The sequence below is a fragment of the Dreissena polymorpha genome, chromosome 1 (assembly GCF_020536995.1).
Source record: "Dreissena polymorpha isolate Duluth1 chromosome 1, UMN_Dpol_1.0, whole genome shotgun sequence".
NCBI classification, from domain to species: Eukaryota; Metazoa; Mollusca; class Bivalvia; order Myida; family Dreissenidae; genus Dreissena; species Dreissena polymorpha.
The window spans coordinates 35,870,674-35,884,525 of record NC_068355.1 but is presented as its reverse complement, the minus strand read 5'-3'; the positions used below and the strand labels follow the sequence as shown (position 1 = coordinate 35,884,525).

The window sequence follows — 13,852 nt, the reverse complement described above, 5'->3', positions numbered from 1 at the left end:
ATCAAAATTTATTTGGCGGGGGATATCAATTTAACGAATTTGCTTATTATTAGTCTAAACGTTGAAATAGACTTAATATTTTAAGTAGCAATGAGAATATAAGACACAACAGACTCGTCAGTCATCAGTATTATGTTAGCATATCTTTAGTCGGTTACTGAACTAGGGCAAATAAAGTTGAAGTTTATCATGTGGTCTAAAAGTCCTCACCGCCTAGCAGATAAGTCTACAAAGTATTTTAAAACTGGTTCATGAACATGAAATGATAAGTCATTTACGCCATCGGGATTAATCAATTTAAGTCAATATGTTTTTGGCACAGAAGGATTTTATTAATATTTTGTTGAGTTCTCAGATTAATCGAGCCCAAAGCACTTCCTGCTACAAAAACATATTTTCGCGAAACAACACATATTGATAATATCCATTTTAATGCCGTGCGGGTCTTTACAGTGAAGTCATCGAGTCGTACAGATATGTTTGCCGCACCCCATGAATCAGAAGTCTGCGTCTCACGACTAGTCTCGATAAACTGAATCATGGGCCTGTCGCAACATTGTGGGATGCATTTTCATGACCAAACATTTGGCAGTCTGGAAATAAAGTAAAAGTCATTCATACTTAACTTAAAAAACAACATTTGTTTGCAATAAGAAAAGCATATATTCACTAGATTAAGTGTTCACAAAAAATATTATTTCTGAAAATAAAATTGCAAGAACGATAGTTTGACAGTGAAAAGTATTAATGTTTTATGCATCATAAATATACAATCACATTAAGACACTGAAAAACAACTTTTCATACAGAATTAAATAATGGAGCAAAGAGAATGCTTTTTTTCATTATATGACACATTCATAAAAATTAAAATATGAGTAATCTTCTTGTTTAACATTTTTTCAGGGTTATTTGACAAAAGTGGGACTCTATAACACAGTTGGATCCTCAGGTTATGATATTACATATGAAATATCATGTCCTTTATAAATTAAAAAAAAATGCAAGGCTCTAAAAACCAATGCACAAACAGAAAGGTACTATGATTATATTCTACATTCTCCCATTATTTTGTTGAATAAAAGTTAATGCAGATCTTTACTAAGCAAACTAGAGCTTTGTCATAGACGTTACAAATACCCCCACGTGCCGCATTGACACAGACTACTTTGCATGCTGTCTTCACAAAACAAGAGAATCAAATTTATGGCAATTTTTAAGAATGATAATACCATTATCATTTATGGCAATTTCGACCTTTGAACTCTGGAATTCTTTAGCATGACATGCAGTCCAAATTTATGGCCATTTTTTTACTTTTGAACTCCAAGTGTGACCTAGACCTTGGAGTTATCGACATAATTGCATGACACATCGTCCAATGACTGTGAACAAATGTACCATGTATTTTTAAAATCTCACAATAAATGACATAGTTATGGCCCGGACAAGATCATTTATGGCCAATTTTGACCTTTGAACTCACAGTGTGACCTTGACGTTACAGATATAGACGTAATTCTTTTGTGCAACACACCGTCCAATAATGGTGAACAAATGTGCCAAATGATTTTAAAATCTCACAATGAACAACATAGTTATGGCCTGGACAAGCTCATTTATGGCCTTTTTTTACCTTTGAACTCAAAGTGTGACCTTGAACTTGGAGTTATCGACGTAATTCTTTTGCGCGACACACCGTCCAATGATGGTGAACAAATGTGCCAAATGATTTTAAAATCTCACAATGAATGACATGGTTATTGCCCAGACAAGCTCATTTATGGCCATTTTTAATCTTTGAACTGAAAGTGTTACCTTGACCTTCGAGATATTGAAGTAATTCTTTCGCGCGACACACCGTCCCATGATGGTGAACAAATTTGCCAAATGATTTTAAAATCTCACAATAAATGATAAAGTTATGGCCCGGACAAGCATTTGACCCTTGAACTCCAAGTGTGACCTTGATCTTGGAGATATCGACGTATTTTTTTCACGCAACACACCGTTCCATGATGGTGAACAAATGTACCAAGTTATTTTAAAATCTAACGGTAAATGACATAGTTATGGTCCGGACAAACTTTCGGTTTAAAACACACTAAGTGACCCCATGACCTAGTTTTTGACCAAGCATGACCCATATTCATACTTGGCTTAAACATCATCAAGATACAACTTGTGACCAAGTTTGGTGAAGATCGGATGAAATTTCGGGACAGACCGACAGACCGACCGACAGTACGACAAAGTGACTCCTATATAGAAATATGAAGCTAATTTATTACCATCAATGCAAACACTCCACAGCTGTTTCCATGGTGCTGTTTGTTGCAAGGTGGCGCTTTGAACTCTGAACTGAATTTTTCCAAGCCATCTTTCACTATTTGCGCTCGTTGACACATGAACTGGCTGCAACAAATATTTTGTTGGTAAAAATCAACAAAAATCATGTGCCTATATACTTAAGCAGTACTTTATCTATACCAAATTGTTTTGGTAATCAGTTTTCAAACATATATATATATGTGAATCTATTAACACATTATTTGAAACAGATAAGTGTGAGAGATAGGACACAATAATAAATAAGAATGAACTAAGAAAGCAAGCTTAAATTTATATATAGCCTATCATTTTTAAAGTGTTGGTGGTCATTACAAGTTAATATTTATGATAAAGATCCAAATATAGAAAACAAATAAGATTTACAAAGTTTTTTGAATATCTTGTTTGGTATATTGCCTGATGAATGATAACTGGAACTGGCCAAAAAAGCTCCCTAAATGTGACCTTTGATCTCTTGTTAACGCATGCGCTGCAGCTTCTCTACATGGAGAACATATGTGGTAAGCTATATTAACAAGAGCACCGCCTTGCGGGTGCAGACCGCTCATCTATTTTCTTTTTAAAGGTGAAGGGATTCTCATTTTCAATCACAAAGGAGGGAGGGGCGGAGTGAAGAGGGGTGTATAGTGTGGGGGTGTGGAATTTATTACAATATCTTCCAAAAATGCAAAAAAAAACGCAAAAAAAAAAAAAAAAAATCGGTGGGGGGGGGGGGGTGGGGGTGGGGGGGGAGTGGGGGGGGGGGGGGATTTTTGGGTGCGATGGTTGGACGGTATTTCAAACATAAAATAATAAAAATAATTATTTGTGTTTTATAACCGTTTCAAAAAAAAAAAAAAAATTGGGGGGGGGGTGGGGGGGGGGGGTAAAGTGTGAGGGTGTGGTGGTAATTTGTGAGATGATCTTAAAAAAAAAAAAAAAAAAAAATTAGGGGGGGGGTATTCGGGTGGGGGGAGGGGGGGGGGTGGTGGGGGATTGTTGGGTGCGATGGTTGGACAGTATTACAAACATAAAATAATAAAAATAAATATTTGTGTATTTTAACTGTTTCAAAAAAAAAATTGGGGGGGGGGGGGTGGGGGGGGGTATAGTGTGAGGGTGTGGTGGTCATTTGTGAGATGATCTTAAAAAAAAAAAAAAAAAAAAAAAAAATAAGGGGGGGGAAGGGGGGGGGAGGGCACAAGGGATGGTTTGGGTGGAGTCTATTGTGATATGTCAGGTAAGAGTAGTTTTGTCAAAGTATCAATAAAATCTAATCATAAATAAAGAAGTTATGGTAATTTTAGCAAAATTTAATAATTTGACCTTGAGAGTCATGGTCATTCAAAGGTCAAGGTAAAATTCAACTTGCCAGGTACAGTAACCTCATGATAGCATGAAAGTATTTGAAGTTTGAAAGCAATAGCCTTGATACTTAAGAAGTAAAGTGGATCGAAACACAAAATTTAACCATATAGTCAAAGTTACTAAGTCAAAAAAGGGCCATAATCCCGTAAAAATGACAACCAGAGTTATGCAACTTGTCCTTTTACTGTACCCTTATGAAAGTTTGCAAGTGTTCCAAGTATGAAAGCAATATCTATGATACTTTAGGGGTAAAGTGGACCAAAACACAAAACTTAACCAAATTTTCAATTTTCTAAGTATAAAAAGGGCACATAATTCTGTCAAAATGCCAGTCAGGGTTACATTACTTTGCATGCACAGTCCCCTTATGATAGTTAATAAGTGTTGCAAGTATGAAAGCAATAGCTTTGATACTGTAGGAATAAAGTGGACCTAAACACAAAACTTAACCAAATTTTCAATTTTCTAAGTATAAAAAGGGCACATAGTTCTGTAAAAATGCACGCCAGAGTTATCTAACTTTGTCTGCCCAGTTCCCTAATGATAGTAAGTAAGTGTACCAAGTTTGAATGCCATAGCATTGATACTTTCTGAGAAAAGTGGACCTAAACACAAAACTTAACCAAAATTTTCAATTTTCTAAGTATAAAAAGGGCACATAATTCTGTCAAAATGCACGCCAGAGTTATCTAACTTTGCCTGCCCAGTCCCCTCATGATAGTTAGTAAGTGTACCAAGTTTGAATGCAATAGCATTGATACTTTCTGAGAAAAGTGGTCCTAAACGCAAAACTTAACCGGACGCTCAATAGCTCATAATTTTTTGCAAAAAATAGATGAGCTAAAAATGGCATATTCAATTATCGAATCACAGTCTGGATAAGCTCAGAGACACACATTAAATGCACATACACCAACTGCTACTGTGACTGCTATATCAAGCAGGTAAGACAAAAAATATATTACAGCTTTGAACCTTACCAGAACAAATCGAACAAGGCCTTGTTGTTACCACCCAACGAGTCGTAAATGGTTACAGTCCTGGACATAACACTTGCAACCAGCAAAACCCAGTGATTGTTGCCTTTACATTGTGGCAGCATAAGTAGATCATACATATTGAAGTCCACCTACAAAATGTGAAATTATAATGTACCTTAAACAATGTATAGATTACTAAACAGTGAGAAATTTGCTCAAATTACTTCAAAGAAGTATAGTGGCATGCTAGAATCAAGTACAGTTTAAGTTAACAATAAAACAAAAGATTGTCAGGCAATATGGTACTCCTGGAACAACTTTGTATAGGTCATTTGCAAAGAACATGTAGAATTTATGAAGAACCACCACTTTTACATAAAAATTCATGTTATGTAAAACGAAGACTTTGGCATTCATATCTCACTGACAAATCAAGTCATTACCACTGCCACCTTCATCAACATAATTATTGGACACATATAGAACTACTATATCTCACTACATACAAAATGTGGTAGCCCTAGATCCTAGAGTTAAGGACAAGAATATTTTAAAAGTTTTCACAAAATAAGCAAGCAAGAAGTGTATATAATGTTCAATTTTGTGACCCGCGGGTCAGGGTCAAATTTGACCCAAAGGGCATAATTTGAACAAACTTGGTAGACGACAATAAGATGTTACTGCAAACCAAATTTGGTAGCCATAGTCCGAATGGTTTTCAACAAGATTTTTTTTTTAATTTTCACAAAATAGGCGCTTTATTCAATTTTGTGACCCCCCTCCCCCCCGGGCAGGGTCAAAGTTTACCCTCGGGGCAGTTTTAAATTTGACTCCAGGGGCATAATTTGAACAAACTAAGAAGAGAACTAATACATGTCAATACATACCAAATTTGGTAGCACTATGCCATACAGTTATGAACAAGTAGATTTTTTAAGTTTTCACAAAATAGGCCTCATATAAGCATATGTTCAATTTTGTGACCCTCGGGGCAGGGTCAAACTTGACCCCAGGGACATAATTTGAGCAAACTTGGTAGAGGACAATAAGATGTCACTACATACCAAATTTGGTAGCCCTAACCCCAACGGTAATGGACAAAAAGATCTGTAAAGTTTTCACAAAATAGCCCCTTTATAAGCATATGTTAAATTTTGTGACCCTCTGGGCAGTTTCAAATTTGACCCCAGGAGCATAATTTGAACAAATTTGGTAGAGGGCTATTAGATGTCTCTACATAGCAAATTTGATAGCCCCATGCCCATATGGTAATGGATGAGAAGATTTTGAAAGATTTCACAAAATAGGCCTTATATAAGCATAGGTTCAATTTTGTAACCCCAGAGCAGGGTCAAATTTGACCCCAGGCGCATAATTTGAACAAATTTGAAATAGGTTCATCCAAGGAACATTACTGAGAAATTTCATCAGAATTGGACCAGTAGTTTAGGAGAAGAAGATGTTTAAAGGAAAAGTTAATGCACAGACGGACGCACGCAGGCACGGACAGACGCACGCATGGCGGACACAGGACCATGACATAAGCCCCGCTGGCCTTTGGCCACTGGAGCTAAAAATCAATTAAGGAAGGGAGGGAGCACCCCTCCCTAACCCAACCATAAAGGCCCCTGGGCATCTGAAATATGATCACAAGCACTAATAATCATATTATAATGATAAAACCCGGTCACCACTGTCAATAAATTGGAAATTGTTATGACTGTGAGATATAATGTAAACATTTGCATACAGATCAATCTTTTTTCTTCAAGCCAAACACAAAATAACAATGCAAATTTAAAGTTTTAAAGGTTTTCAATGGGTACAAATAGGGTATTTATCTGGACATTGGAAAAGTTGAAATACATGAAAATATCATCAAACAACTTAAATGTATTTCATTGTCAAATATGTTTTTCTTGATTTTTCTCCAAACTTTACACAAATATGGGTGATTTCAAAACTAACTAGAAATGGCGCGGCAGAGGCCGACGTGTATCCCCACGTCGCATGTTTGACCCAGGGGTGCTCCAGGGTTGGTAATGGGGCTATGCATAGTTGAGATTGAACGTATTGTCATAAGAGAAGTTCGGTATCAATTAGATGTGAATCGGTGTAGAAATGAAGAAATTATAGTAAAAGGCAATTTTGGGTGGGCGTGGCCTATGTGGGCGGGGTGCCCCAGGGTTGGTAATGGGGCCATGCATAGTTGAGATTAACCATAATGTCATAAGAGAGGCTCAGTATCAATTTGAAGTGAATCTGTGTAGAAATGAAGAAATTATAGTAAAAGGCAATTTTGGGTGGGCGTGGTCTATGTGGGCGTGGCCAATGTGGGCGGGGCACCCCAGGGTTGGTAATGGGGCCATGCATAGTTGAAATCATCCGTATTGCCATAAGAGAGGTTCAGTATCAATTTGAAGACATTCGGTGTAGTCTCCGGTGCACTCAAAATGTGCAGCTCCATGAGATACACATGCATGCCAAATATCAAGTTGCTATCTTGAATATTGCAAAAGTTATGACCAAGGTTAAAGTTTTGGGACACACACACACACACACACACACACACATACAATGACAGACAGGCCAAAAACAATATACCCCCGATCTTTCGATCCGGGGGCATAAAAATGAGTAAAAATCTCTGACCCGGCCCCACCTCAACCCACATAACTTTTGACCCAGGGGTCAGATCAAAATTCCAAATAGTGCAGGGTCGCACATATGCTCATAGCTACCATGTGTATAAGTTTCAAGGTTCTAGTGCTTATAGTGTAGGAGGAGAAAGTGGCCAGGACGGACAGATGGACGGACGGAAGACGGAGATAACTACAATATCCCCACTTTTTCTCCGAAAAGCGTGGGGATAATGAAGCCTAAATGAAAATTTTTCTCAAATTTTAGATGTTAAGTTATGGCAACAGTTTTGTTTGTATTGCATAGGGAAAGGGTTCAAGTTTTATAAATGAGTAGGGCCGTTCTGTCAGATGTAATCACTTTTTCACCACAAAAGATGTTAACCAAATGTTTTTGATTTTTTTTTATAAATGTACATGTCTTTTGCACTTAATAAAATCCCATTAAAACATGTCATCAATATTTTGTGTGTTTTGTCAACATGCAGTATGTTCTGAAGCAAAATATAAATACAAAATCGGAAGTGTTCTAAAAAAAATTATGGAAAAAATTGAAATGTTCATGTTTTTAACACATATTTTTCAAAACTATACTCCTAAAAGTTTTTTTCCTGGCCTCAAAGCAGTGTATCTTAAAGTAAAAACTCAGATTTATCAAAATATAGGATGGCCTTCAAATATATGTGAAGTTTCTTTTTTATTATATAAGAAAATCTGCAAAAACTAGCTTTTGCCAAAACTGTATACAATTTTCAAACATTTGTACACTTGGGACACTTACATGACTTTTGTATACAAGTTAAATAAGCAAACCATTCAACATATATAAATACTTTTTAAATTTTTATTTCATTTGACTACCGGTATACAAATTAATGTTTCTCCAAATAATGTTCTGTGCTAGAAGGTCCGTTTGATGATTTAAGGTTGATGTTTAGAGATTTAAGATTATTTGTACTTGACAACTTTAGTTTTCATTTATTCTAAGAAATACCCAAACAGTCAGTAATATAGAATACAAATTAAATTGGCATAAAATATTCTGATAAAATTATAAGATAAGTTACAGGGAACTTGAATTGTTTGCTGAAAGGATCTAGCATGATTTTAGGCCAAATCTGTACACTTGGGACATTTTCAAAATGGATGAAAATCTGAAGAAAAATAGCATGACTTTTATATGTATTTTATTTGAGGTATTTTTGTGGCCCTTAGTATGTTTATAACCGATGGGATATCAGAGGCATAAGGAATCTCCATAATTATGCAGTGTGTCATAGCTCTGTATTTCCCATAAAAAAACACATATATTTCACAAATTGTAGATACATTTGACCTGGATTTCAATATATTTCACATAGTTGTATATATTTGACTTTGGTTTTATAATTTATCTTGTTCTATATAATAAAGATCTATTTGACATTGCTCTCTATATGCTGGAGATCTATATGCTGGGCATTTTTCTCTATACAAATGGATAGCATACCTTGTTCTCTAAATATCAAATGATGTTCTCTACATATTAAACATTGTTCTCTATGGCATTGACCTTGATCTTTAAATATAAGACATTATGCCTCTTCTATATGTTGGAATTTGATATCTATATATAAGACATTGCTCTCTATACTTGAAGTTGATCTAATATTGTGTTCTCTATATATTGGACGCTTTTCTATAAATATTGAACATGGTTCTGTATACAAAATACATGTTTATATTTTTTTATAATATTTGACCTCGTTTTCTATATAAATATGTGTCTTGTTCTGATAAAACTGGGCTAAATTCATGTGCGTAAAGTGTCGTCCCAGATTAGCCTGTGCAGTCTGCACCGGCTTATCAGGGACGACACTTTCCGCTTAAACTTGATTTTCGGTACGAAGGGACTTCCTTCAAACTAAAAATACCATAAAAGCGGAAAGTCTCGTCCCTGATATGCCTGTGCAGTCTGCACAGGCTAATCAGGGACGAGACTTTCCGCACATGAATTAAGCCCAGTTTTCTCAAAACAAGACACATATAATTCACTGTTCTATATTTAGACCTTGCTCTCTATATATTAAACATTATATTCTCTATATATTGGACCTTGTTCTTTATAAATAAGACCTTGTTCTTTTTATACTTTATACATTAAACACGATGTCCTCTTACTTGACCTTCCTCTGTAATACACTATATCCTCTATATATTTTGGTCATGTGTCATTAAAAATGAATGAAATAATAATAAGTGCTGTACCGTTGTTTATCGAAGGTTTTAACATGGTTTTTAGTTTAGATGTGTAGGAATTGTACCACAAGGTTGACAGTCTGCATGGTTTAATTATAAGTGTCTGAAAGACTTTGTCATCCATCAAATTTGACATTTGACCATGTTCAACTTTTATTTTGGCTTTTTTTTCAGTTGCTTTTGAATGCTTTATTAAATCAAAATTTAATCATTAATTCTGCTATAATGTAAGTTTGTTTTCACTTTCTGGAGGTTTATAAGAAAAACATTCATTTTATGTCCCAAGTGTACATGTACAACATTTAATAACCAACTTCAGGCTAACATTGAAGATTATTAGAGAATTAAAATTGACATTAATTTGAGAAGAGGAAATGTATTTTTGTAATAATGTTATGGTAAAGTCAAATATACTTCCCACACATTATCATTTATATGCTTATATTTTTCTTCTGAAGACAAAATATGGAGACATACCCATATAGTAAGAGTAGTTCACCCCCAGAGTGAAGAAACCACCTTTTTCTCTTGGAGATTACACCCTTCTGTGTACTTCTTTCCAGAAAATTAGTGCCTTTGTTTATTTTTTTAAAGCTATAACCTGTCCATCAAACATGATAAAAATTTCGTACACTTGGGACAATACGATATTTGTCTTGCAAAAAAAGTTCACAAGGTTTTGGCATCAAATTTTCTGTACATCTAGTGATAAGCATTAATGGTTTGAAGAAAATGATGTAAAACCTTGAAAATTCTATCTTATGAAAAATTTAAAATAACTTTCTTGCAAAATGTACACTTGGGACAGGGACAAATTTTGATCACATTTAGTATTCAGCTGTTCAAAATTTACATGAACAAATAATTGTATAAATACCTGTACAAATGTGTAAAAAAAACATGTGACAGGTTAAAAGGACACTTTTTGCCTATAAATATTGAAGCACTTTATGATGCCACCTCTTAATATACGTGAAGAGAGTTGAAAATTGTGGCACAAAATTGACAAGAACATCATTGCTTTGAACACTTGCTACAAGAGATATCAACCTAAGTTATAAGAAGCATTGTTTTATTTTTCTTAAAGCATATGCATTTTTATATTCATTAAATGATGGCAATACCTAATATTTCTGAAAGTTTTATTGAAGTATAGAATTGAAAATTGCCTTTAACATAAAATGTCACGCAAAACCAGTACACTTGGGGCAATTTTAAGGATATTTTTCAATATATTTTGTTCATGAAGCAAGTTATTGAGAAGAATTTTCACATTTAAGTTAATCACATGGAAACACTTCTGTAAGATAGAAAAAGAACTCAAACATGCTTAATGGTAAGAAACTAAATGCATGTATTATTTAGGCTTCATTCTTTTTTTAATCACCCATAGGATATGATGCGGCATTTGTCTTTACGGTATATAAAAAATCATTCATTTTTACCCGGAAGTTGGCGCTGTAATAAATTTGCTATTCTTTGTGTTCTTTTACCAAGCTTGATTAGGAATTTTTGAAAACGCGCCATGGAGATTTTCTTTCACCATTAAAAATAATAGTTCACGGATTCAAACCATAATTCCTGATTTATATGTTGCTACAGTGGATTCCTGTTCTTAGCATACCATGTCAGCAAAAATTATGCTAATAACAGGAATATGCTATTAACCGGAACACACATTTTAGCATAAATATAGCAACTGGGGGCATACAATAAGTCAAATCTGTTAATAATTGATCGTCAAAGTGAAATTTAAATTCAACATTGTATATGATTGATGTTTAAGATAACTATTCATCAAATGGAGTTGTATTCTAAGGTGTTTGCATTAGCATTTGAGCATATTTTTGCAGATTTAAAGCATATTTTCTTGGCATTCTGAGAATGTTATATGCTATAAAGACTTTAAGTGAATTCTGAATATTGGGGTTAAAAATTATGCTATTAATAGAAGAAAAATACATTAAAATTTAAGAATTAATCTGTGCTTTGACATTCTATATGCTAATAACAGAAATATGCTATTATCAGGTATGCTAATAAGTGGAATCCAGAAATTATCCTTCAGTCTGACAGAATTTTGTAGCCTGTCAGACCAAACATCTGACAGATTATTTTACATTTTGCGGTGTCTGACTTGGCTTCTCACTTTTGAGTCCATGATGCTAAATGTTTTAGATTCAACACTAGTTTCCTCAACCTCACGACACCAGAGCTCCTGTGATGCAAATATACTTAAGTGGTATAAAGAGATATTTTTTTCCCTGCAAATTGCGTTGAGTTCCTCACTTCTGGTTAAAAACAAACCTGTTACCCTCCAATTGACTGTCAATTTAAACAGCAAACTCCAATACATATTCCTGTTTGTATTCTTGTATGAAACCGTCTACAATGCCTAAACTCTTTCTGCAAAGTTTGGGAAGTCTGCTTTAGGGACATTTAAATGGAAGGACAGATGAAAGGTAACTCATTATAGTGCCACCAATGTAATTATTATGCAATTTTTTCGCAGTTCAGAGCTGAAAATAACATCCCAGAACTTAATTATGCACTGCCAAGTTATTCAATAAATAGTAAATTGTAAACATTTCAATTATGAAAAATTAAACAACTTGTAATTCAGACACAACTCACATTTTACCTGTTGTTAGCTTTGAACAAGCTAATTGGCCTCGGTAAAAAATAATTTACATTGAAATTGAGAAAAGTCCTTGAGAACTCAGTGCCCCAGATAATTATTTGGGAAATAGGGTTTTCAACCATTGATTTTGAAAAATAGGGTGATTCCATTCTTCGTATAGAGTGAAATGAGTAATAAAAATGCATACCTTAAAATAATTGCTGATTTACTTCCGTTGACGCTGCACACTTGTATTGATTCAATAGAACTGTAAACTATAAATAGTCATCATCATAAATTTTAATAAACAGATGTTTCCTAATATCTTTAATCCTTGAAACTGTCCATGATATAAACTTTAAAAAATGTTGACAATTTCTAACCAATGACATGCCTTTTTATACTTTTGACAGGTTTGTTAAGTCACAGACTTTCCATCATGTTTTTTGGATGTCAACTCAACTGCTGTATATACAGTTTCTAACAAAATCGATAACACAAATGATTCGGCACTTATTGGCTCTTGCTTTCTTGATTCGAAAAAGTTTGCGATCGGCTGATATTTTGGCGCAACAATCTCGGACGTCTTTCGACCTCTATCTGCTATTTTTATTTTGCATCGTAATAGAATCTGAAAGTACAGACGCTTAACAAAAACATGCACAATGAGCGATGAATTAGGTCAGATTGAAAACGCATAGCGTTTGAATAACTATGACCGTTTGCTGAGCTTGCTGAATGTAAGCGTCACCGCGTTACGATAATAATTCCAAAGAGAAAATACCTGAAATGAGCAAAGCATTTTTAATCGAAGTTTTGTATCGTTAATTTGACGAATTTGCGTAAAAGTCAAATTAATTGCGTTTTCAATACTCATGATATTGTATTTCTTTGCATTTTTAAACATATTAATAGGGTGAAAGACGCAGATACGCAGCTTATCTGGGGCACTGAGAACTGGTTAATAGACATGATATTTTGCCTTTTTGGATAATTGTAAAAGTTAGAATAGCAGATATACATGTATGGGGAGAACGAGAAACGTAAACAATGTTAACCAGAAAGGCACAATCACAGGCAATCGGCACCTGTGTCGGAAGCAATTATGAAGAATTATTAAGAAAGTAAATTGATAGAAACAGAGAACCTACACTTGCGCACCCTTGAGCCATTCTTATCAGTCATCGTCGTGATTTTCGCAAAAGTTTTAACAGCCGTTAGACATTTATGATCGATTTTCTTATTAAGCGAATGGCAACAATTTTTCGATCGACTAGTTTGCAGCCAAAATATAAAGCACTTACCGCGTGTCAATGTTAAACTTTAAGCAGGTCGTCACATAAACTTGCAGAAGATGTGAAAAAGGCACCATCATGGCGGCAGCCATTTTTCCCAAACAAACCAGTTTCGCACCAAACGGCAAATATAACAAGAGTTCTGATTGGCTAATGCCATAATCTAAAAATAAATGCTGGTCGAGCAGGATTTTTCTGCTCGAGCAGAAAAAATGCTGGTCGAGCAGTAAATTTGCTGCTCGAGCAGCATTTTGCTGGTCGAGCAGCATTTAAATGCTGCTCGAGCAGCATTTTTTCTGCTCGAGCAGAAGTTAAAGTTTCGACCCCTTTGGTATCCCATAAACATGTGCCTAGTACTAAAATTAATATATATCTATCAAT

General features: G+C 34.8%; 1 protein-coding gene across 2 annotated transcripts; it reads right to left on the bottom strand.

The window, feature by feature from the left end:
• Nucleotides 1-321: 321 nt before the first annotated feature.
• LOC127876785 (sentrin-specific protease 1-like) lies at nucleotides 322-13,567 on the bottom strand. 2 transcript variants are annotated; one of them, XM_052422263.1, is made up of 4 exons: nucleotides 13,481-13,567; nucleotides 4,680-4,828; nucleotides 2,292-2,415; nucleotides 322-593 (listed from the first exon to the last, which is right to left on the bottom strand). In XM_052422263.1, the coding sequence occupies exons 2-4, from the start codon at nucleotides 4,814-4,816 to the stop codon at nucleotides 519-521; spliced, it is 336 nt and encodes a 111-aa protein (XP_052278223.1). In that variant the 5' UTR covers nucleotides 4,817-4,828; nucleotides 13,481-13,567; the 3' UTR covers nucleotides 322-518. The 2 variants fall into 2 exon arrangements, with proteins under 2 accessions (XP_052278223.1, XP_052278224.1); XM_052422264.1 differs by lacking the exon at nucleotides 13,481-13,567 and adding an exon at nucleotides 12,385-12,417.
• Between the last annotated feature and the right edge of the window lie 285 nt (nucleotides 13,568-13,852).